This window comes from Salvia splendens, chromosome 7, assembly GCF_004379255.2.
Source record: "Salvia splendens isolate huo1 chromosome 7, SspV2, whole genome shotgun sequence".
In the NCBI taxonomy this organism is placed as follows: Eukaryota; Viridiplantae; Streptophyta; class Magnoliopsida; order Lamiales; family Lamiaceae; genus Salvia; species Salvia splendens.
The window spans coordinates 27189368-27212992 of NC_056038.1; the positions used below are offsets into that span (position 1 = coordinate 27189368).

Here is a 23625-nt window from a genome sequence, read left to right on the forward strand (position 1 = left end):
CAAAGTTCGTGGGGAAACCCAACTTTTTGAAAGTTACATGATATTAGGTGCCAATATACCTTTTTATATTTGGTTAAAAAGGGTGTGATCAGTTGCTAATTTTTGTAAGTTGCTAACTCTGCTAACTTATCAACGCAGTGTATTAAAAATATCAACACGATGACATTAAAAGTCAACACAAACATTTGTTGACATTTCAATATATTGTGTTGACATTATGTGTTGATATTTTATTGATGAGTTAACATAGTCAGCAAATTAAAAAGTTAGCAATACAAGCACTTCGATTAAGAAAACATTGAAATTTAAATTTAGTTACAATTATTTATCAAATAATACTCTTTTTGATATTTTTCATCCAAAACGTGCGAATGATTTCATGATTTTCAAGTTACAAATTGACCAAATGATTTTATACTATCAATATATCCCAATGCGATTGAATAAATTCCGCTTACAACGGTCCTCCCATCATCACCTCAGAAGCTTTCAGAACTTCTTCTCGTGGGCAAAATGTATCAATCATCCTCTTCTCCCATGTCAAAATACGTAAATTTGAACAACCTTTTCTGCATACTCTAATACCCTTTTTCTCGATCAAGAATCTAATTTTCATTTCCATTTGTCCACGATTGAGTTTAGGCATTTTTTTAGAAATGTCAATTCCTATACACGTATTCTGAATTTTTGTTCTTTACCATGGAATGCATAGTTTTCCTTGACTTTAAATGAAAAGATTCAGCACCATACCTTCCACCATTACATTTTCTTGAGTTGCATTTATTTGGATTTGATTTGTTGCCAATTATGTTTAATTGGAGAGTTGCAATTTCTTATTTTTATTCATTTGAAGGATTATTATGGGTTTCTTAACTGCCTGTAGCAGAAAGTGTCATTTTCACCTTGAATATAAATATATGATTATATTTATGTTGGGGATTTGAGAATTAAGTAGGGAGTGATCAGCAGATAGTTTGTGTGAAGTTATTGAACCCAAATGATTGAATCATGATTTGAGTTTTATGGCTGTTAGAAAAAGGCCCTCTTCGTTTAGTGTATTTTGGGATATGAAGTCATAGTCTTTTTAGGCGTTGGACTATTGAAGTAGAGAACAATGGCCAACATGGCTCACTTGACCTATTCTGGTTCAATGGGTGATGGCTCACACCATTGCCAGGGAGTGCAGATTGTCCCATTCAAGACATCAACGACGTCGTTGAGGATGCTTTTGTTGCATGGGAATTTGGAGATTTGTGTGGAGGGAGCCAAGAATCTTCCTAATATGGATTTAGTGAACAACAGCATAGGTGATATGATAGGGACTTTGTCTGGGAAAATACAAACAAGTGACCCTTATGTCACAATTGCAATATCTGGTGCTGTAATTTGTAGGACTTTCGTGATTAGAGATGATGAAAATCCCGTTTGGGACCAACATTTTAATGTCCCAGTAGCACATTATGGTACAGAGGTGCAGTTTATTGTTAAAGACAACGATTTCCTGGGATCTGAGATCATAGGGGCTGTTGGGATCCCTATGGAGCAGTTAACCTCAGGGACTAGAATGAGTGGAACTTATCCAATCATCGGTGCAAACGGGAAGCCGTGTAACAAGGGGGCTACTTTGAGCTTATGGATTAAGTATATACCAATGGAGAATATGTCAATTTATCAAGATGGAGTGGGATCAGACCTTAAGAATGAAGGTGTGGCCGGTACCTATTTTCCTCTTAGGATAGGTGGAACTGTCACACTGTACCAAGATGCTCATGTGCATAATGGCGCACTTTCAGATGTGGTGTTGAGTGATGGAACGACGTATAAAAATGGTAGTTGTTGGCGTGATATATATGATGCAATATCTAAAGCTCGCTGGCTAGTTTATATCACAGGATGGTCTGTATACTGAAAAAATTTTTGACTTAAATGCTTTTTTTTTAAAAAAAAGATTACTGGTTTTTATCATCACACATTTTTTATTTACCTCCTTGTAATTTTCATGGTCCTGAGGTAAGGGGACAGCTATGTTTGTTATTACTGGAAATATTTTTTATTTACTAAATATTTTTTTATTACTAGTTTTCTCATCATACACTTTGTTATTTCCCTCCATTTGTTTTGTGAAGGGTTATGCTTTTCTTATTTTATCATTCATCATTTTCCAAGGCCCATATAATAGGCCTGACAGTCATTGCTTTGGGACTTCTAATTGCTTTGGATCTTATGATCATCTTGTGCAGCAGTATCAGCAGTTCCAGCAGTCCCAATCTCGTTTCATAAGTCCATTTAGAGATAAAGACATAAAAGCCACACCGGGATCCCAAATATACCGGATCAATATGGGATGCTTGGTCTAATAAGTATCGTAAAAAAGGTAAATCCAACTTTGGCCACTCTTGCTCTGGGACTTGATCTGACGACCCTAGGTTTAAACTTGAATTCATCCGAGACTCTTCACAAGAAGTTTTCATCTCCCTGGTCTGATGAGCCTGTCAGAGGAGAGAACCGGAGTTCAGTGTACCTGAGTGCTATTATGCCAAACAGACACCTCCTTTAAAGGTGAGATTACTATGTTAGTACTCCATCCGTCCCATTCAAGATGTCCACCTTTCCTTTTTAGTTTGTCCACTCTAGATGTCCACTTTCTATATTTGGAAATAAATCACTCTCTCTCTCTCTCATCATTAAAATATTCAACTACCTTTTTTCTCTCTACTTATTTTAGCTAACAATTCCTCCTAAAATCCCGTGCCACTCAAGAATGTGGACATCTTGAGTGTGACAGAGGGTGTTTGTTTTAGCTTCAGTATGCAATAATACTTAGTTTTATTATGCTAAACATGTTAATCCACCGCCAAAAACAAGATTGCCCTGCTCTTTTTTATTTCTCTTTTTTTGCTTTTGCAGAAGAATATCAATGTATGCCCTTTAAGAGTGTTTTATTTTTATTTGAATTTGCAGCAAACCTATTTTGCAAGATTCCGTCCAGAAACACTATTCTACATCTTTTACAGGTACGTTGTTATCAGTTTCTCGAAAATTTTATAGTTGGTAATGATCATACTAATTATGTGATTCTATTTCCTGTTATAGCATGCCCAAAGATGAGGCACAACTTTTGCAGCAAACGAACTGTAAGTTTTCTCTGTTCCTAATTCTTTGTTTCTTGTTCCAGCTTCCTCTCACGTATAACACATGAACTAAGAAGTGAACTTCCCTCGTGCAAAAGATAATATGAAAGTTTAGTTGATTTAATGCTTGTTCGTGATGCCACATATAACAAAAGATGCTAAAGCATATGATAATTGAAGTGCAGGAAGTTAATGTAGAGGAGCGAGTGTGTTTTCAGTAAAAATGCGATGTGCTACGACGCTGGGTCGAGATACCAAGACCTATGAATCCACTAGATCACTTGGTCTAGGAACTCAAGGGAACACGGAATAACTCTGTCGTTGTACACACTAACCTTCCCCTTCAAAGATCCCTCAACCCGAATACTATGGATTAGTATAGAGAAGGCAGGGGTCGATCCCACGAAGATGGATACGTAAGAAAGCATTTAGAGATTCTTGACAAAGGCGGCTGCTGCCACGCAAAACAGGGTTGAGATATAACTACTAGTAGACCTAGGCAGGAAATGTAAACACTAGACCTAGAAAGCTGTAAACATGCTGAGACCAAACATCATCAAGACTTCGATATATTAAATTCACTTCCTAGACCGTGTAAACGACTACCTAATTTAGCTAAGACAGGGAACAACTAACAGTGGGGACCATGACCCAGAAATAGCGAGTACGGCAGAAAAGCTGCAAATAACTGACTGAGAAAATAACTAACAACGACATGCTTTTCTTCAAAACGGATTAAACACGAAGATGGAGTAAACAGAGCACATACCCAAATTCGAACAGAATGTAAAAGTTTGGTCGTCGGAACACTTACGACAAGCCGGAAATAACGCAGATCTACATATACTAGACGAAGCGAAATGAAAACTCGAAGACTAGGCATCAAAATAACCAACTCTGCTCAGATCTCACGTCGAACGCTTAATCCACTTTGGATCCAAGCAATCCGAAACCAACAACAACTAGATTCCACTCCATAACTTCCGATCTAACAGATCTACTGGCCGATATCAACTCCGAATTTAAACGTTTCCACAATCAAGCTACAAACTAAATTCAAACCTCCGATTCATTCACCAACAAAGCTCCGATCACTCCGATCCAGCCATTACTCTGCTCAGTTTCCGTAAACAATTGCGAAACGTATCCAAAACAAGTAAGCTAGGTCAAACTCCAGAAAATCACAACGGCAAAAACAGAAATCAACATTATCGACATAACAGAAAATTAAACTTGCATAAAACACGGGAATAGTCGATAAAACAGAATGCCGAGGCTTCGGAACAGCGAAGCTCGGTGGGAACTACAAATGCGAGAAATTAAACCGGGAACTTGTTTTCTTCTTCGCCCTCAAACAATGGACGTGTTACACCCACAGCTTGAAAATACGAGAAAGCAGAAAGTGAACCCAGTGCTAAACCCCCACTGATTTTCCTCGAAGAAAACCCAAGTGTATAGAAAAGTGAACTAGCTTGCAGACTGTTAGTGAGGTCTCCACCTGAGAAGATCCCTCCAGAATGCATGCATCCTTCCTTTTATAGACACGGACATAATCTTCTAGAACCTTCGTAGAAATCTCCATTCTAGCCTTCAGTTCTGAGATTTACTTCGTCTTGCAATTTCTTTCACAATGTTCACTTATTCGCTAGTTTCCTCCTCGGGCGTGTGATTGCCCTCCTTCTTTTCCTGGACCCTGGCGAATTTCTTCTATACACCTGGCTTAAGACATGTGTTAGACCCAGCAAATTCACGAATTTATCCCCTAGACCTATGCATGAAATTAGCCTTATCAATAATGCATTTCCTAAACTCCTACCAAGCATTCCATATCTATACTAGTTCATCTTCATAATAATTTTTTCACAAGTTCCATAATAAATGAGTTCATTGCATGCATCACCTTAAAGGTGAACCCCCCATGTTGTTGTACATGACATGATGACAGATGAGAATCATGCAGGGAGTGATAAATATAGTTTGTTGAACACTACTAGCTATAGCTTACCTACTTGTATATAAATATGAATTGCCTTTCCTACATATAAACAATAAGAAAATATTGTGTTATGGGATGGGCAAGTTTGCTACCTCTACACCCTTGTGAAGAAAGAGATTGGGTTGGAACAGTGGTTTCATAACATATGTAGGACACGTAAATTAATGAGATTCAATACATCCCTTAGCACTAGAATTTAAGTGATGTGAAGTCACAGGATGACACGCTTAGTTGAATGGACTCTGTACTTAGTTGAGAGACCTTGATTGCTAGTATTTTCTCTTTACCATCTTATCCATGCTCTAGATTGCCTTAGGTATATTTCACCCGCCGTTGCCATTCCCTGAACCATTTCGTTGGCTTGACACTGAAAACATTGTGTTTTTTGTCCTATCCTACGACCCCCCTAAACAGTAAAATATGGAGCAAATTAGCCCCTTTGAAACAGTTGACACTATAGCCATGAAGTTGTATCGTGTTTTATGTTTAATTTCTTTTGATTGTTGCATTATTTTCCTTGACACTAGTGTTGGATTTTAAATTTTCTGTCTTCAAATTTTGAAGGAACACTATATGATATTGTCGAACTTTTAAGAAATTCCAAAAATTGTCACGACATTTAAATTGCAGCATTTTGGTACCTAATGCAGTATGGACAGGGTCATAAATATGTGTCAAAGTTGCATTATCTTGGCCATGGAAAACTGGCAAGTCATACCAATGAGTGGCATGGATTTCTTAGAAGGCCTTTTTCCTTGTAGAAACAATAAAAACTATTGAAAGTCTGTGTGTTGGTAATATTAACTAGATGAATAATGTAGCAATCATTCACTTTTGCTAATTCCTTTTTTGAATTCCATAAGTGCAACCATATACATCGTGTCAGAATAAGTACATATTTCAGTTTATATATTGTTAAAGAATCATATCATAGCCAATATATTTGAACATTTTGTTGCAGTTACAACAGAGGTTGGTTTTACCACAAAGATCTGAGGTTTTGGTTTACGAGGGTGAAGAATATGGAACCTCTTGTCAAGACAAACAGTTATGAGAGGGGTTGCTACTTCTGTTTTGAACCCAATGGATGGCAAACAGTGAGAAAGGTTTGTACTTTGTACTACCTGATTTAAAATATACTACTAAAAATAGTCTTGCAGTGGATGACTCGAGTTTCAATGTCAAATTGGTAAAATCAGAGATATATATAGAGAAAAAGTGGTTGAATTTTGTTAGTGGAATTTGAAACCCGCCTCATCAGATAGAAAAAAACTTACCATGAATAGAAAGATTAAATCGAAAAAATATGATTATTTTTTATGGACAGTGGCAGTATATGTATTAGCCATAGATGTTTTATGTAGGTTGAGGAATGAGTGGATGTTCCTCCTTTTGCAGGATAACTTCGTCCTGCAATATGAAATGGTTGAGAAAAGACCCGTGCTGCCGCAGCAATAGCATAATTATTCTCCCGCCTCCGTAGTTGTCTAATCCTTCTTAGAATTAAATACGCCAATTGCTATATGTTGTAACTTGAATTACACATCCCCTTTTCTGATTAACCCGGAAACAGCATTTGTCTTTCTGTTTTGAAATTTTGTAATTGTCTCTTTACCTGAGCCGGAGGTAGAGAATGGTGTTGCCATGTCACCTCTCCGAGCAGTCGAGCACGACATGATCTTAGTTATGGTGCATTGCAGGATAGAGTAAATTTCTGTAATCAGATGCTGATATTTTGTTTTATTTGGCTGGATGCTGTTGCCAATAATTGTCTTATTATAATTTTGGGAAGAAATGATACTCTATTATTGCTATTTCTTATGGTATTGTTCTACTTGGCAGCTAGTATTTTATAATGAAATTGAATCTTGATGGATTTACTTTTAAGTGGTCGCTTATTAGTTTATGGATTGAGAAAGATGTTGGTTTATCATTTTCTGAAATATTTGGGTCTTTTGTCCACTATTATACCAAGTCAAGTTTAAATTGTATAATACTGAACTTTTAAAGACTGAGTTCTTACTGTTTTTTTGGGGTATTTTAAGGTCTTTAGCTTACAAGCTGAACTCAATATTAGAAATTAATGTATTAAAAGTTGGACTGATCAGTTTACAATTTAACCGCTCTGGTATACTATAAGCAAATAAATAAATATCATAAATGTATACTTAGAAATCCCATTAAAAATGAATCTTTTTCTTTTTTGGATTACCTCATTAAAAATAACTCTCTCTCGCTCTGCTTTTTCATCTCTTACTTTATTCTCTCTTCATTGATTCAAAAAACAACACTACATAAAATCTCATGTCGATTCCCAAATGTTTAATATTTAATCGGACGGAGGGAGTATATACTAATTTATAAAGTTTATATCAATATACTAATTATAAGGTATATAAAAGTGATGTATTCAAATACTAGGGGTAGCGAAAAATATCGAAATATAAGAATGTATTCAAACACTAGGAGTGACGAAAATATCGAAATACTGATATATAGATTTATAATACTGAAAAAATACAAAAAGTAGCAAATTTATCTGTATATCGTAATTTTTTGGTAACGGTACAAAATTTCATTTATCACGGTATACTGCGGGATATCAAAATTTCTATGTACCGTGGTTCACAATGTACCAAAGCATATCATATCTATATATATATGGTAAAAATGACATACTATGAATACCGAATATATTTATATATATTACTCCCTCCGTCCCAAAAGAATATGCATTCTTTCCTTTTTAGTTCATCCCATAAGAATATGCACTTTTCAATTTTGGAAACTATCTAATGAGGTGGGACTCATTCCCCATTAATAATACTTAAATTATTTTTCTCTCTACCTCTCTCTTACATTACCAATTTTGCATTAAAACTCGTGCCGTCCTCAAAGTGCATATTCTTTGGGGATGGAGGGAGTATATATTCTTTGGGGACTCGTGATTGTTTTCTTTTTGGCACGAGATTTAAGAAAAAGATATCTATTGAGTCAAGTGGAAAGAATAACGTAAGAGAAAACATAAGGTATGAGAGATAAAGAGATAGTAAAGTATGAAAGTGGAACTCACATTCCACTAACTTCTTTCAACTCTCTTTTTTGACATTTCTTAAAATCTGCACCGAGTCAAATGTGGACAATATTTGGTGGACAGATGGAGTATTAGTTTTATAATAAATTTTAGTGAAATGAGTTAGTAGAATAAGAGGTCAATTACCAAAAGTAGTAAAAATTAAATGTGATAAGTATTAGCGGGCGGACCAAAAAGAAAACTAGTAACATGTAATGAAGAACATAGGGGGTATTAAAAAATCAGTATAATTTTATGACAGGAAATCAGTACATTAAAAATCTATATATATGTTTGTATATGTAAAACTCTTCATCCATTTATACCTATTAATGAGAAGGAATGTTTTTACATTGTGATTTGCTTATTCATTTATGCTATGTTTTACAAACATTTAATGTATAAAAGCAAACGAGTCTAAGTCTTCTGCATTGTAAACGGAGTTGTGGAAATGTTCCTCATAAACCTAGATAGGTTTTGACTATCTATTACGAAAGGTTGCAGTGTCAGTTTGAAAGTTTCCTTACCGAAACCAACTAACGACACTAGTATGATATAACACTAAATGGATCTAACAGTGAGATAAGTCTTTCTTGACTATGCATTGAAAGACGAGGTTTCAGATATTATAATTTCTTATTTCTTGCATACAACCTTGAGCATTGCTAGGATTGTTATTGCATTGAATCGTATAAGGGGAGAATCCATTTTGATAATTTCCCTAGAGGTGTTCTCAAAAAGTTTTATTATTAAGAGATTTGAGTAGTTGAAATTTATTCCACGAATAATAAATAATGTTTCTGAACTAGATCACTTTTGGAGAAAAAAAGTTGATTAATTAGACTCAGTAACAGACTTAGACTTAAATTAATTAATGAATATTTCTATTTTAAACGCGAAAAATAATTAAGTTAAAGAAGAATCCCGGATTACTCGAAATTGAGATTAGACTAGGAGTCAATGTTATTTAACTATACTAATTAATTATATTGTAGCTTAGTTTATTTAGAGAGAGCCAAGAAGTGTGCCTTAGTCCAACATTCATAGATTCCTAATTTGACCATCATAACTCTGTATAAAGAAGACTAGACATGAGAGAGAAGATAACTGAAACCCTAGCTTTCAAAAATAGAATTATAAAAATTCCATATCAAGGGAATTCAAAATTTTTGATTTATTTTCTAAATAGAATTTCTCTCCCGCTCTTTTGCTCATTCTCTATAGTTAAATTTCTATCTCATTTCTAGTCAAGTTCGTACATTATTTGATAAGATTTGCTCACAGACATCAAATAAAGAGTTCGGAAAACCGATCAGAAATCTGCAATAGAGTACATAGACGTTTTGTGGAGACGTAGCGAACAATCTTTAATTCTTTCAACAATTAACTGGTATGTTACTAATTTGTAGTAATCACATATTATTATTTAATTATTAATGTGATTTAACTACGTTTGTGCATGCAACATGTTTATATTCATGAATTAGATTTAATTGTATAATCATCTAAATAGATCTTTATTCGTGAATTTGTTTAGATTTGCAAGCTTCAAATGCAAAACTAGGAAAAATTTATTTATCACATGATTTTTTGTTTATTAATATTTGTTGATTACGTTCATGAAAAATGATAACAAACATCATTTTTTACATTGTAGACTGATTGGTAGGTTCATGATTACATGCGATCTTTGTGTTGGTACCTTGTAGAAGTAAGTTTAAAATATTGTTAACCTGGATAAATGGAGATAATATATCACGAATGGTTGCTAGTGTCGATTCGATGTGACTTCTATCTTGGATGAGTACTCATGACACTAGAGTTGATATATCACTGAATGGTTCACATTGAGATAACAAGTACAAGTTCGATGACGATTTATTTCTAAATTTATACAAGTAGCATTAAGAATACAATATTAGTCATATGTTACTTTAACTTGTCAACGTCAGAAATTTTCACATTCTAAGGGTGTCCACTATAAGGCGGACACGCCCAATAGCCCGCCCCAGTTTTTGTCCATAGCCCCAATTTTATTGTCCATAGCCCCAAAATTTTGTGTCCGCCACTATAGTGGACACCTCCAATAGCCCCCAAATTTTATAATCAACTTTCATTTTATAATATTTCAAGTAATTATGAACAAATTTATCGGGCTCTTAGTGGATTAGAAGAAGCCGACTATACGAATTAAAAATAAAAATAAAAATAAAAATAAAATACAAATTAAAATTAAAATTAGAATTATACACTAAATAAAAATTAAAATCACACACTACATTGAATCTAGTACAAATCACTACCAAGTTTACACAACGCCACTACCTCCCCTACGTGCCCACACTTCTTCAATCAAATCGGCCTGCAGTGTGTTATGTGATGTGGTCCTGCGCATATCAGCGAAGCGTTGGATCAAATATTCATTGCTCCGTGGTACGCCCATCTGGATCGGCGCGGACGCGACACCGTGACTTGTACTTGCACCCTCTTCCGGCGCCCATCGCTCTACCGCAAATCCTTCATCTTCTATTATCATATTATGCAATATGATACATGCTAACATAATATTCGCGACATCATCTTCGTGCCAAACTCGTGCCGGACACCGTATAATAGCCCACCGCGATTGGAGGACACCAAAAGCCCGCTCAACGTCCTTCCTAGCACTCTCTTGTTTGCGCGCAAAATATTATTTCTTCGGTCCTACCGGTTGGCGGACAGTCTTCACGAATACGGGCCACCGCGGATATATTCCATCTGCCAAATAGTATCCCCTACTGTACTGCGTACCGTTGGCTACGAAGCTGATTTCTGGCCCCTCCCCCCGGCACTCCTCGTTGAAGAGAGGCGACGACTGAAGAACATTGATGTCGTTGTTCGAACCTGCCACGCCGAAATACGTATGCCAGATCTTCAGACGGTAGTCCGCAACGGCTTCCAGTATCATCGTTGGATGTTTGCTTTTGAATCCAGTAGTGAACTGGCCTTTCCATGCCACGGGGCAGTTCCTCCACTCCCAATGCATGCAATCGATGCTTCCTAACATTCCTGGGAAGCCGTGCACCGACCCGTGCATATCAAGTAGGAGCTGACACTCATCCGGGTTGGGCTTCCGTAGAAACTCCCCACCGAAAATTTCCCGGATCCCCTTACAGAACTGCCTAAGCACCGTGAGGCTAGTCGTCTCACCCATCTGTAGGTATTCATCGAACATGTCCGCTGGTCCAGCGTAGGCAAGCTGTCGGATTGCAACGGTGCACTTCTGTTGTGTGGACAGCCCGATCCGGCCAGCCGCATCACGCCGGAGGGTGAAGCACCGGTAACGCTCCGCCAAATTCGTCGCTATATAGTTGAACAGCCGCTGCGACATCCTGAATCTCCGGCGGAATATCTCGGGTGGATAACGGGGGTTATCCTCGAAGTAATCATCCATTAAACGTTGGTGAGCACCGACGTGATCTCGTGGGATTGTCCGCCGATGAGTAATGGTGCGAGGGATCGGATCCTCCGCATCCTCCGCCAAACGGGCCGCTACCTCCTGGGCCGCCTGGTGTTGCACCTGTTGAATCAGAGCATTCCAGTTGTCTCTCCACAAATTGTTCATTTCCTACCCCAAATTGTAATGAGAGAAATTTGTATAGATGTTGTGTTTGAATGGTGTGAAAATAATGAATGGAGTGGGGTGTATTTATAGGTGAATTGAAGTGTAAAAAAAAATTTAAATTCACATGCAACCGCCGCGGCTTTATCTTCGTGCCACTATAGGCGCCGCGCCTATAGGCGCGGCTATAGCCCCCCCGCCGCGTCCGCCGCCCCTCCCCCCACCCGCCGCGTCCACCCCCGCGGCGGACACCCTTCCCACTATAAGCCGCCCCGCTTCCGCCCCGCCCCGCTATAGCCGCGTCCACATTATAGTGGACGCTCTAATAATCATGACATTTTGGTTAGTGGTTATTAGTATGCGAGGACTATTGTTGTTAGTATAAAATTGTATCATAGCTTTGCATGAGTTGATATATGATATTATTGATCAACTTTGAAGACCGTGATAAAAAAACAATATTTCATACGCCAGTAACCCTAATAATAAATGACAAACCATGTGATCTAACTCTAGAAATAAGAAAATTACACAAAAAAATAGTTAGAAGCATGTTTTTTTATATACACCCTACCAAAATGTTGCTCCATTTTTCACATTTCTTCTTGGCCCTAAGAGCATCCACAGTGGGGCGCTCTAAGGGGCGCCCTAAAGCCCGCCCTATGCACCGCCATATCAGCATTTAATCCTCCTCCCCTTCCACCTGCAGTGGGGCGCCCTAAGGCGCTCCCTAAGGGTCGTCCTAAGCATTTTACTATTATTTTGTTAATTAATTTAAATATTTTCAAATATATAAATGCAAACTTAGAAAAAACACAAGGATTAATAAAATTTGAGAAGTGAAGCTGGGGTATATATATAACAAAATTTTCGAATTTAAAAAAAAAAAAAAACTAAAACGCGTTGCATCGTCCGCGTCGCCCACAGTGGGCGGACGATGCCCTATCGTCCGCGGACTAAGCGTCGGGTGCGGACGACGCATCGTCCGTCGTTCGCGGAGCCACAGTGGCGGACGATAGCGCTCCCGATGCATCGGGCACGCTATCATCCGCCCCATTGTGGATGGCCTAAGAGCATCCACAGTGGATGCCCGATCGCACGAGATCGGGCTCGGGCGTCCTCGTGCATCCACTGCAAACCCCTGAACCCGAGTCGTGCGACCGAAAGATCGGTCGTCCCGATCGATCAGGCATTCATTGCAGCGTCGAGCCCGACGACGCTCCGGTGGTCCGGCAGGCGACGATCGACCGGAGGAAAGGGGGAGGAGGGCGGTCTAGGATTTGTGTAGGATTTGGAATTTAGGTAGACGTCACCACGGTTCGTGAACCGCCGGTTCACGATTCGGAACCGGCGGTTCCGGTTCAAGATTTGTTGGAACCGGAACCGGCCCGTCGAAGACCGCACGGTTCCGGTTTATGAACCGTGAACCGCCGGTTCACTTGAACCGGCCTAACCGTCGGTTGTTACCCGGTTCCGGGCCGGTTCGGCGGTTCGGCGGTTTATCCGATTTTTTTTTTTTTTTTTTTGCATTTTGTAAATTGTAATTCAAGTTTAAAATGTAAAAAAACTTGCGTAAATAACATTAGAATGAAGCGATGTACAAATGTAATTTTATTGATACAAATTACAACTTCAAAATTACAAATTACAACTTTAAAATTACAAATTACAAGTTAAAATTTACAAATTACAACATAAAAATTAGAAATTACAACTTCAAAATTATAAATTACAAAAGACTTAAAGTCTTCATTACAATTTACAAAATTACATATTCGAAATAAAGGGGAGAAAAAAGAAATAAAGGAAAAGGACTTGAGCTCAACTTAAATTTAAACTTAAATTTAAAATTTAAGTTGAAATATAAGTTGAGATGCCTACGTATCCTCAATGCTCAATTGCATTTTGGAATCAAAGTCCACGTAGTTATCTTACCTTGCTTACCTATTTGGCTTGATCGGAAGTATTGGCGCCTACTCTTCTTCGTCGGGGAAGTAGTCTTGGTCGGGTTGTACTACTAGTTTGTCCCAATCCGGTTCTTGGTCTCTAATTTCGGCGGAGCACCAATCATCAAGTAACATGGTGGCTTCCATGTTTTGTCCGGTGAGCCTACTTCTTCGGTCGTCCAAGACGTTGCCTCCAACACTAAAGGCGGACTCGACGGCGACAGTGGAAGCCGGAACCGAAAAGATCTCCTTGTCCATTGATGCAAGGATGGGAAAATCTTTCTCGTGTGAAGACCACCAATCTAGGACGTCGATTTGTTGGGGAACGGGACCTCCTTCTTCCTCATTGAATGAAAAGTGTGAGTCTAAATATAAATCTAACTCACTTACCGAATGTGCCGTCCTTCCTCCGTTGCTGAAGGCGTATAGGTCCGCCAATTGGGATTGGGTGTCGGGGTCATCAACTTGGAAGAAGCCAAAGTTCTGTGTTTGACGGGGGGGGGGGGGGGGGGTCTAGGTCGAACTTGGTGGGTAGTCTAAATCAAAGGAAGGACCACGCTGAGGCATTCCACAATAGGCCATCTTGCACAAGGATATAAGAAAAGGCGGTAGTCCGCACATAATCTTTTTCCGAGCAAGTATACCAAATGGTGCTCTCAAATTAAAGACTTATCATATAACATATTAAAACATATTAAAACTTACTAACATATTAAAACTTATATCATATAACATAATAAAACATATTAAAAAACTACTAACATATTAAAACTTATTATAACATATTAACATAGTAAAACATTTAATTTAGAAGTTTAGAACTTACTTGTAATCGAAGAGCGGCTCGCCTTCCCACCTCCTCCGCAACTTGTGCTCTAGAAGGGGCACGACGACGCCGAGAGTCACTTTGATCTTGAGCAATGCCCTTGCCCCGATCACCACCACGACGAGATGAAGACATGATATTATGGAAATTGGAAGTAGAGAATAGATAGTAGTGTTTATGTGAATATGACTATATGATAACGTGAACAAGAACAACGTGAGTAAATTATGAGCGCAAACAACGTACACAACTTGAGAGAATGAGGATGGAGAATAGAGAAATTGAGATTGAGAGAGAAATTCTTATTAACACAAGAATGGGGTGAGTAGAAATGAAGAGGAGGGGGTATTTATAGGGGAAAATTGTGATTAAAAATTAAAAAAAAAAATCAAATTTTGAAAAATAACGCCGAAACCGCCGGTTTTCGGTGGAACCGGCGGTTTACGGACCGTTTGAATTTTCAAATTTTGAAAATTGCGGTGGGAAAACCGCCGGTTTAGGCCCGGAACCGCCGGTTTAACCCTGAAATTGTGAAAAGGCTAGGGAGTAGGCCTGAAATTGTGTCGGAAACCGCCGAACCGCCGGTTCAGAACCGCCGGTTTTGCCGGAACCGGCGGTTCCGACCCGCCGGTTACGGTTTGCATAAAATGAGGAACCGGAACCGGCCCGGCGGTTTCCGGCGGTTCCGGTGCCGGTTCGAACCGCCGGCGACGGTTCCGGGCCGGTTCATCCGGGCCGGTTCGGTTTGGAGACGTCTAAATTTAGGGATTTGGAGAGAGGAGAGCCGACGGTGGGGAGTATTTTTCTTATTTGGGCCTCTCTCTTCCAAATTAGAATTTGGGCCTTTCCTTTAAAAAAAATAATTTGGGGCTAAACTATTTAAATTAATTTGGGCCGCTGTATTAAATTGATTTGGGCTATGAACTAATTTCTTTCGGACTGCAAATTATAGTTGATTTGAACCATTAAAATAATTCATTTTTGGGCCACTGATTTAGGTTGGGCATTTTAATACCCGGACCAACAAGCAATTAGTTAGGCCTTACTAATTGAATCCCATTTTATATTCAATCCAAGAGGATTAAATTTGAGAATGAACTAATAAAAAAATAAATCATAGAATAAGCTATCAAATAAAACATCGAATTATGTTATAGGCTTCCTAATGAGGCCATTTAAATAACGGATAGACGCTACTTAATTTCGGAGTTCAAATTTAATTCCGGGATTTAACTAATGATCGCGAAAATTAGAAATTCCCAACTAAACTAAATTGCTTGATTTAATTAATACTTAAGGACTTTTATGGATTTAGGAAAAAGGAAAATAAAAATAAGCACACGCTTAGGAATGCATGCACGCTAAATAAATAGTTACTTAAGCCTAATTTATATATACTTATTGTTTATAAAGGGGCGTCGTCGCACGTCAATTGAGACTTGTCAAGGGACTGTCAATTAAGGAATTAAGCGAACAAGGTGGGCTTTTCTTTCAAAACGTGATTTTATGTGAAAACGTGAACATATTTTGAATGAGTTGTCATGCCACGTTTTATGTTATGATTTCATATCTTTTGGCTATGCCAAATATGTTAAATCGAATTCGGGTCCCAGTAGGGCCGCAAACCCTACTCGGACTAGTGTACACATATGGGACTGTGTGCTAGCTTTCGAGTTGGCCGGTCCAGTGACCGTCGTGGAATGTGGCAACATTCCCGGTTCACATACGATCAAATATGGTATATAATGTTTATGTGATTGCGCAATCAATTTGATGAAATGAAAAGTATTTAGTGACTCGGGCCTTTTTAAAGTAAAAACCCCGCGTTCACTCAACTATGGCTGACAACTAAGGAAGAACTGTTTTTGGCACTAAGTCCACTGGGTATATCAAATACTCAGCCCTGCATGTTTATTTTTCTAACGTGCAGGTTGAAGGTGATCGAGGTGCTGGGAGAAATCTATGAATAAGTAGCTAGGTAGCTGAATTAATATGTCTACATATATATTACTTCGTCTTGGAACCTTCCGCTGCATAGTTAAGTACTGTCCTAGTGAATCAATGTATTAAGTCCGATACTCTGATTTTGACTCAACCTTGTACTCAATTGCCTTCGAGATTTAATATTCCCTTTTATGATGAGCTTATGATTATTAAATTCAATTTAGTCGCGAAATAGCTACGCTCACTAGTACTAGGGAGTCGTGGTCGTGACAGACGATGAAGCTGAATCGATCGCAGGTCATGCAACCCCACCGGTCGTTCGAGGTTTACCCTATGGTGTGAGTGAGAGATTACAAGCTCAGGAGACCATGCGCAACCAACAAGCTCATCTTCAACTCATGAACGACATGGTTGAAGAAGCTTGAACACGTAGTGGTCGTTGAAATTGTACCTCTTTTTAAGTTTTTTCGTTGTAATTTTTTAAATTAAGTAATGTATGTTTTTTGCTAGTTCTTTAATTTAGAGTCTAATTTTGCTATTTAATAATGTGTAAATATAAAAAAAATAATATTAAAATTGAAATGAAAAATAGATAATAGATAGGGCACTCACTAGAGCTCTATCATTGCAGAAAGATAGGGCATGCTGATGTGGCAATCACTAGAGCTCCAACTAGGACATCCATTGAGAATGCTTTAAGGAATCGTTTCCACAACTGAATGATACGCCTTGCCACTTTCGTTGGCATCTAGAACAAGTTGGGATATTAGATCTGAAGATTGTTTAAGATAAACATTGGTGATGACATGTCTCCCTACTTCAAAGTGCTAATCTTTTATCTGTTTTCCCTATGATTGTACTTAATTTCTTTTGTTTCACTAATCAACAATGTAAACGTATATTTATTACTTTGAAAAATAAATAAAATTGAACAAAAGTACCAAAAACGGTAACAAATTACTCCATTACAAATATATGGTAAAAATACATATGCGACAAAGACTTATATAATACTCCACAAATATGAACATCTAATACATACTCTGAGATAATATATCCTATATATATCTAAGTCCAACAACCTTTTGTTTTCTTCCTATTTCTCTAACATTCCATTTCCTGACAAAAGTATTAAGAGCCTTCCACACTTTTCCGGATCAAAATTTCCTCACATTTGGAGGAGAAGAAGAAATTAACCCATTCCACATTTGTTCAATCTCTTTCAGAAAGTTGAATGTGAAATCCATCTGGAAACTGCAATCCCGGAGTTCGTAGAATATTTCCTCCTTTGATTGGATCCCATCTGTTGCACGCAAAACATATCAGTTCCTAATAAAGTCCGAGGTTTCTAGAAGAGTTGTTTGATGCGATTTCGTACTTGTATTTGGCGACGAGGCAATGTAGAAACACGGCCATTTGCACCTTCGTGAAGTCCGTTCCCACACAGAACCTCATTCCCCCTCCAAACGCCATGAAGTTCTTCGAGGCCCCATTCGTGTCAACTCCCTGCACGTTCGGAATTAGTACAATTTATATATGGTTAAGTAATACACGCGTTGTGTATGTGTACTTGCCTCCCACCGCCATGGATTGAAGTCGAGGGGGTCCTTGTACTTGCTCGGGTCCAAGTGCACAGCCGGTGGGCATACCATCACGGCCCACCCGGCTGGAATAGTATACCCTACACCATTACAAACACCATGTTTCACTACTATCCATATAACTATATAAGAGTAAGACCAACACACACACCACACCTTTAAATTTGGTCTCTCTCAATGTCTTCCTGAAAATCCCAGGCACTATATTTGCAAGCCTCACTGTTTCATTGATCACCTGCACTTCCAAATTCCAAATTCTTAACTAAACTCAAACACATCAATCACAACATTTCCATGGCAAATCACAAACACCTGAAATGTGAATTTCATAGACTTGTAGTCACTCCATGTCAGCCCAGAATCTGCATCCCCCTTCTGTTTAATAATCGCATCGTGCTCCTCCTACATTGCAAGCAAGTAGTAATAAGCTAGAGCAATAATGGTACTAGAATTGTAGTAGTATCAAATAATGAACTCACTCACCCTCATTTGCTTCAAAACCAAAGGATGATCTGAGAGAAGCTTCGTAGCAAGAGTGAGAGCCAAAGAAGTGGTCTCAAAGCTAGCGAAAAGCAACACAAACATCAAATCCAACGCAATGGCCTCTGTCAGCACTGTGTCCTCCCTCTGCAGCTCCTCCAACACATAGTCGAAGAAATCGCCTTGCACTTTCCTCGGCCTCTCCCGCCTCTCCTGCAGCATGCTCTTCAGCAACCTCATCGCCTGCTTCCTCCCCTGATCACACACACATCAAAACACAACTCTGTACAATCAAGACTGGTAGCTGCAGAAATATACCTTTAAGCATTTGTGATATGCTGTGCCAGGAATGTCAAGTGGAAATGAGATCAAGCCTTGTATGAAAGCTACAAAGCTTTTCCTCAGATTCTCAGAAGACGATTCGGAATCATAGCTAATCAGCTTCTTTGCTGTGAGGTCAAAGATCATCTGCCAAAAATCAAAAGCAACAAAAATGAGTTAGACTGAAGCTAAGCTTGATTGATTTTGATGTTTTTTCTCATCACCAACAACCTTTGCAGTTGCTTCCTTGACATCAACAACGCCCTCCGTAGACCATCTCTTCAAGCTCACGTTGGCAGCCTGCTCGACATCCAGAAGCATCTTCTTCAAGCTCTCGGGGCCGAAGAGCTTGAGCACCATGTTCTTGAGGTACTTGTACATGAATCCATGCAATGAGCCAACATTCTGCCTCCCAAATATCTCAGTGAATGTGTCTGGATACCAGCTCTGGAACAGCTGCCCCTCTTGCTGGAAAACCAGGTAGTTGAGATCTGCATCCGTCGAGACTATCACCGGCCTTCCCACCAAGCTAGTCTTGAACACAGGTCCATATCTGATTCACCAGCATTATCAAATAGTTACAACTTCATAATAATAAATGAATGACTTCAAGATTGATTGGCTACCTTTGCATCCTGTCCTTGACAAAAGGAGGAATGCCAAAACTAGTGTTTTGGGAAAAGAAGCTGAAGGATTCTCCAAGAAGAGGCCACCCCATGGAGCCAGGTGGGAGTACTCCATTGCACCTTGGATTTCTCCAGCTGTAGAGCCAGTTTAGTAAGGCTATAATCAATATGATTGTCACATACACAAGTGGCGGAAACATTGCAAATTTTCTTCCTCTTGTTGTTCTTCTTCTTGTTGAAAGAGAGGGAGAGAGAGAATGGTGAAGATGAGGGTGTATGAGTTTCCAGGAAGAAGAGATGAGAGAGAAGGAGAGAAGTTATGTATGTGATAGTATTAAAATGAGAAGGGTGGTGGCTTAAATAAGGGGGGCAGAGAATCTGGAACTAGTTTTAAATAACTGAAATAATACAAAACCATTTTGTCTACACAAACACCTTATCCTTTGTCAACACCTTCATAAAATATGCCCCAAAGCCTAGCTATCATGACGGTGAGTCTTACACTTGAAGGATACTTATTACTTACATCTCTCTCTCCCTCAAAATATACATATAATATAAATATACATACTTATAATGCATCACAAATAGTATAAACTATAAATGATTCAGGGTAAATGCAATATGGGTTACATTAAACATACAACATCAAGTTTGATCATACACAAGTATATACCTCAGAACTTCTCAAATGGTGAAAATTAAACATACTGAATCATACAATATTGTTATGGGTAAATTTGACTTGCTATTTATTAATTAGCAGAAATATTATTGGTTGTAACTGATACATGCTTCTGACCAACTTGGTAGGAAACAAGCATATGGAAAGAATCTCAAGGTTGTCACCTTATTTGCTACTATTATCTTTTCTATCCGTCCGAAATGTGATTAATAAATCCTACTTGATACAAACTCTAATTAGATTTAATTAGATCTAAATGTGCATAATTAGTTTTCGATTAACAAAACTAATTGGTTTTGAACCCCTAGTTGAGTCTAAAGTGCTTAATTAGTTTTGAACACACACTTATTAATCCATTGGACATATATAGTCAAACTTGTATTTGAATCAAAACTAGTAGCTTGCGATCCCTTAACCTTTTTTGGTGAAAATTTGTTAGTATTTTATTTGGATTTGGATTTGGATTTGGATCTAATCTTAGATCTTATGCAGCTGTACATACATATATATTGTCTCGTATCCTATTCTGAATCTTAATAACATCAGCATTCATACTAAACAACGTTGTCTTCTAGATTTTCATATCAAGAATTTGTAAGTGGTTGTTAAGAAGAATTTCTGTAATTAAGATCCCAATTTGGTCAAATTTCGTAGCCTTTTGAGCCACGGGCTCAATTATAGGTAGGTTTACTGTGGATCATGGCGTTTTATGTTTCCTTTTGACTACAAGATCATAATATATTTTAAAGGGTGAGTGTAATAGTATGAAATATTAATTGGTACTAATACAAGTTATTGATTGAGTACATTTGGAATAAGGACTGACAAAATTGATTGGATTGCAAAATTAATAATAGACATTACTGAATGAATTTATTGGAGATGAGAGTTGGAGTGAAAAATAAAATATTGTTTATAATAGAATTAAGCTATCGATTAAATATATACTAATAGTAGAATTAAATTGTGTAGGCAGGAATTAAGGGTGGTTTATTTAGAGAGAGAGGAGTGCACATCGATCAATAAACTTTGTCTAGCGATTGTCCCCTTTACACTCGTGTGCACATTCACTAATTTTACTGTAAAGGGACATTCAAACCTGAATACTCCATATTATATTTTTATTAATCATAAGTTTAATGCACCTTTATTCTTTGCTTAATTAATCGCGGCTCTTTGCTCAAATAGAAGTCGTACTTATTGATGCAGTCAAAAGGGCGTTACATATTTGACTCCCAACGATTTAATGTACAATGTCTAAATTACCCTTTAGATCGATCAACTACTTTTGGTTTGTCAAAGGTTGTAATTGTAAACCTGCCCTTTGGCTTAGTCTAGTTAAAATTTATGAATCTATGCGTACCACTGAGTTTTACCTTGTCAAAAAAGGAAAAATAAAGTGGTATTAGCCGATCTAAAGAGTATGTGCAACATCATCAACACGAAAACTGACAACAAATGGATTATGAGGCAAAAATAAAATAAAATAAAGAGTTACTAGTCGTTGAAACAAATGGACAATCAGAAAATGATGATGAAGAAGAAGACTCTTAAAATTTCAGTACACATATCCTATGTTTAGAATCGATATCCACGCTAGAGGTACAATCTTCAGTCCTTATTTTGACATCTACAACGATACTTTTACTCACGTTGCAACATTTACGATTCATACTTCCATAGAGCCAACAAAAACATTACTATATGTCTTTCAAGACTTTGTTGATCTCAATACAAGTGTTAGAGCTATGAAGCGGAAAAAATAGGATGAACCAAGAAGAGTGGTATAATAAGTTGCCCAAAATGATTCAAGTCCATGTGAAATGGGATAACTTTAGACCGCCAAAGTTGTGTATTTTAACTTGTAGGTTAAAGGGTCGAAACAAAACAAGCTATTGAGTTGGATTATGAAGAAGAATTTTGGTCACGACAAGGAAGATCTATTCAGGATTTGAAACAAATCCTTTTGAAGAAATGGGGAATGATGCATATATGACTTGTAGATTGCTCAAGTTGTGATTTTATATTCATATGCTTTCCTAGTTAATTCAAATAAGGAGATAAAAAGTTATTAATATTAATTGGATATGACAATTTTTCTTCCGACCAATTAGGATTTCCTTTTGTGGCATTATTCATTCCATCTCACGACTTATCAGACGGTTCCTCCATCCCGTTTGTCGTGTCATTCAATTACAGTTACAAGACTTCCTCTGGATTCCAAGTTCATCCGTCATGAAGTGTCAAATCTAGAACGATGATCACATCAATATCTTTGTACTTATTTTTTGTTTGTTTTTGAGTTGTATTATGTCCGATAGTTTATTTCTTGTATCCCATCATTTTACATATTTTTTGTGGAAAGAGGACTCTTTAATGGAAATATTTTTTTTATCCATTCTTGTAATTATAAAATCCTTAATTTCTTGTAATGTAATGATGAGTGATAGTCAGTGACGAGTCCACATGGGATCACGGGACCTATGGCCCCCAAGGAATGCCTAGCGCAGGTGGTTGGCCTTTCGTGTACTCACCATGAAATCTCTTGTATTTATTTTTAGTTTTAGAAAATTCTTTTTGTGGTTGTTTCCTACTATGTTTGTTTTTAGTTTCAAAAAGTTCAGTATATTTATTGATTGTCATAAATTTTCTTTTGTTTTGTTTTATAGTTTGTATTTTTTATATAAAGTTTTTTGATCCATAAATTTATGTAAATACTTCTTCCGTTCGTTATTAGGAGTCTCGGTTTATCATTTTAGTCCGTCTATCATTACGAGTTGGTACACATCAGTTTCCAATAACTCATTACACCCACATTCTATTACTCCATCCGTCCACAAAGAATATGCACTTTAGATTCTGCACGAGTTTTAATGCAAAATTGGTAAAGTAAGAGAGATATAGAGAGAAAAAGTAATTAAAGTATTGTTAGTGGAGAATGAGTCTCACCTCATTAGAGAGAAAATAGTTCCAAAATTAGAAAGTGCATATTCTTGTGGGACGGACTAAAAAGGAAAGAGTATGCATATTCTTGAGGGACGGAGAAAGTATAAAATTAATATATAAAAATTGGTTTAACATTCCATTATCTTTTCTCACCCACCATTCTTTATATTTCTTAAAACTCGCGCCGAACTCAAATGAGACTTATAAATTCAATTTAAAAGTTATAAATATTGTAGTACATTAAATTCAATTTAAAAGTTTTATTTTTTGTTTTTAAAAAATATACTCATTTCGTCCTATAATAATATGCATTTTTGGTTGAACACATGTTTTAATATACAATTGGTAAGTAAGAAAGATGTAGAATGAAAAGTAATTTAAGTATTTTTAGTGCAGAATGAGTCACACCTCATTAGAGAGAAAACATTTCCGAAATTAGAAAGTGCATA

The 23625-nt window shown here is 37.5% G+C and overlaps 2 protein-coding genes and 1 long non-coding RNA gene across 3 annotated transcripts; 2 read left to right on the plus strand and 1 right to left on the minus strand.

Moving 5' to 3' along the window:
• Window positions 1-449: 449 nt before the first annotated feature.
• LOC121810652 (phospholipase D gamma 1-like) lies at window positions 450-1909 on the plus strand. The gene is made up of 2 exons (XM_042211407.1): window positions 450-549; window positions 1178-1909. Exons 1-2 carry the CDS (start codon window positions 514-516, stop codon window positions 1907-1909), a joined length of 768 nt encoding a protein of 255 aa, XP_042067341.1. The 5' UTR covers window positions 450-513.
• Window positions 1910-2500: 591 nt separating this feature from the next.
• On the plus strand, window positions 2501-6941 carry LOC121811340. The gene is made up of 5 exons (XR_006052530.1): window positions 2501-2559; window positions 2962-3014; window positions 3094-3134; window positions 6089-6233; window positions 6526-6941. It is a non-coding gene; the product is annotated as an uncharacterized LOC121811340 (long non-coding RNA).
• A 10788-nt stretch (window positions 6942-17729) lies between these two features.
• Window positions 17730-19745, minus strand: LOC121741211 (cytochrome P450 87A3-like). Its single transcript, XM_042133914.1, has 9 exons — window positions 19546-19745; window positions 19151-19472; window positions 18917-19066; window positions 18602-18853; window positions 18431-18520; window positions 18275-18353; window positions 18092-18198; window positions 17896-18023; window positions 17730-17820 (listed from the first exon to the last, which is right to left on the minus strand). The coding sequence occupies exons 1-9, from the start codon at window positions 19743-19745 to the stop codon at window positions 17730-17732; spliced, it is 1419 nt and encodes a 472-aa protein (XP_041989848.1).
• Between the last annotated feature and the right edge of the window lie 3880 nt (window positions 19746-23625).

What these genes read in the sequence shown, in the direction of transcription:
- LOC121810652 (XM_042211407.1), top strand. Translation starts at nt 514, where the DNA reads ATGTATCAATCATCCTCTTCTCCCATGTCAAAATAC. An exon ending in CTTCTCCCATGTCAAAATAC is followed by an intron (nt 550 to 1,177) that starts GTAAATTTGAAC and finishes CACCATTGCCAG; the next exon opens with GGAGTGCAGATTGTCCCATT.
- LOC121741211 (XM_042133914.1), bottom strand. Translation starts at nt 19,745, where the DNA reads ATGTTTCCGCCACTTGTGTATGTGACAATCATATTGATTATAGCCTTA. An exon ending in CATATCACAAATGCTTAAAG is followed by an intron (nt 18,854 to 18,916) that starts GTATATTTCTGC and finishes GTGTGTGATCAG; the next exon opens with GGGAGGAAGCAGGCGATGAG. An exon ending in CTATGAAATTCACATTTCAG is followed by an intron (nt 18,354 to 18,430) that starts GTGTTTGTGATT and finishes TTGGAAGTGCAG; the next exon opens with GTGATCAATGAAACAGTGAG.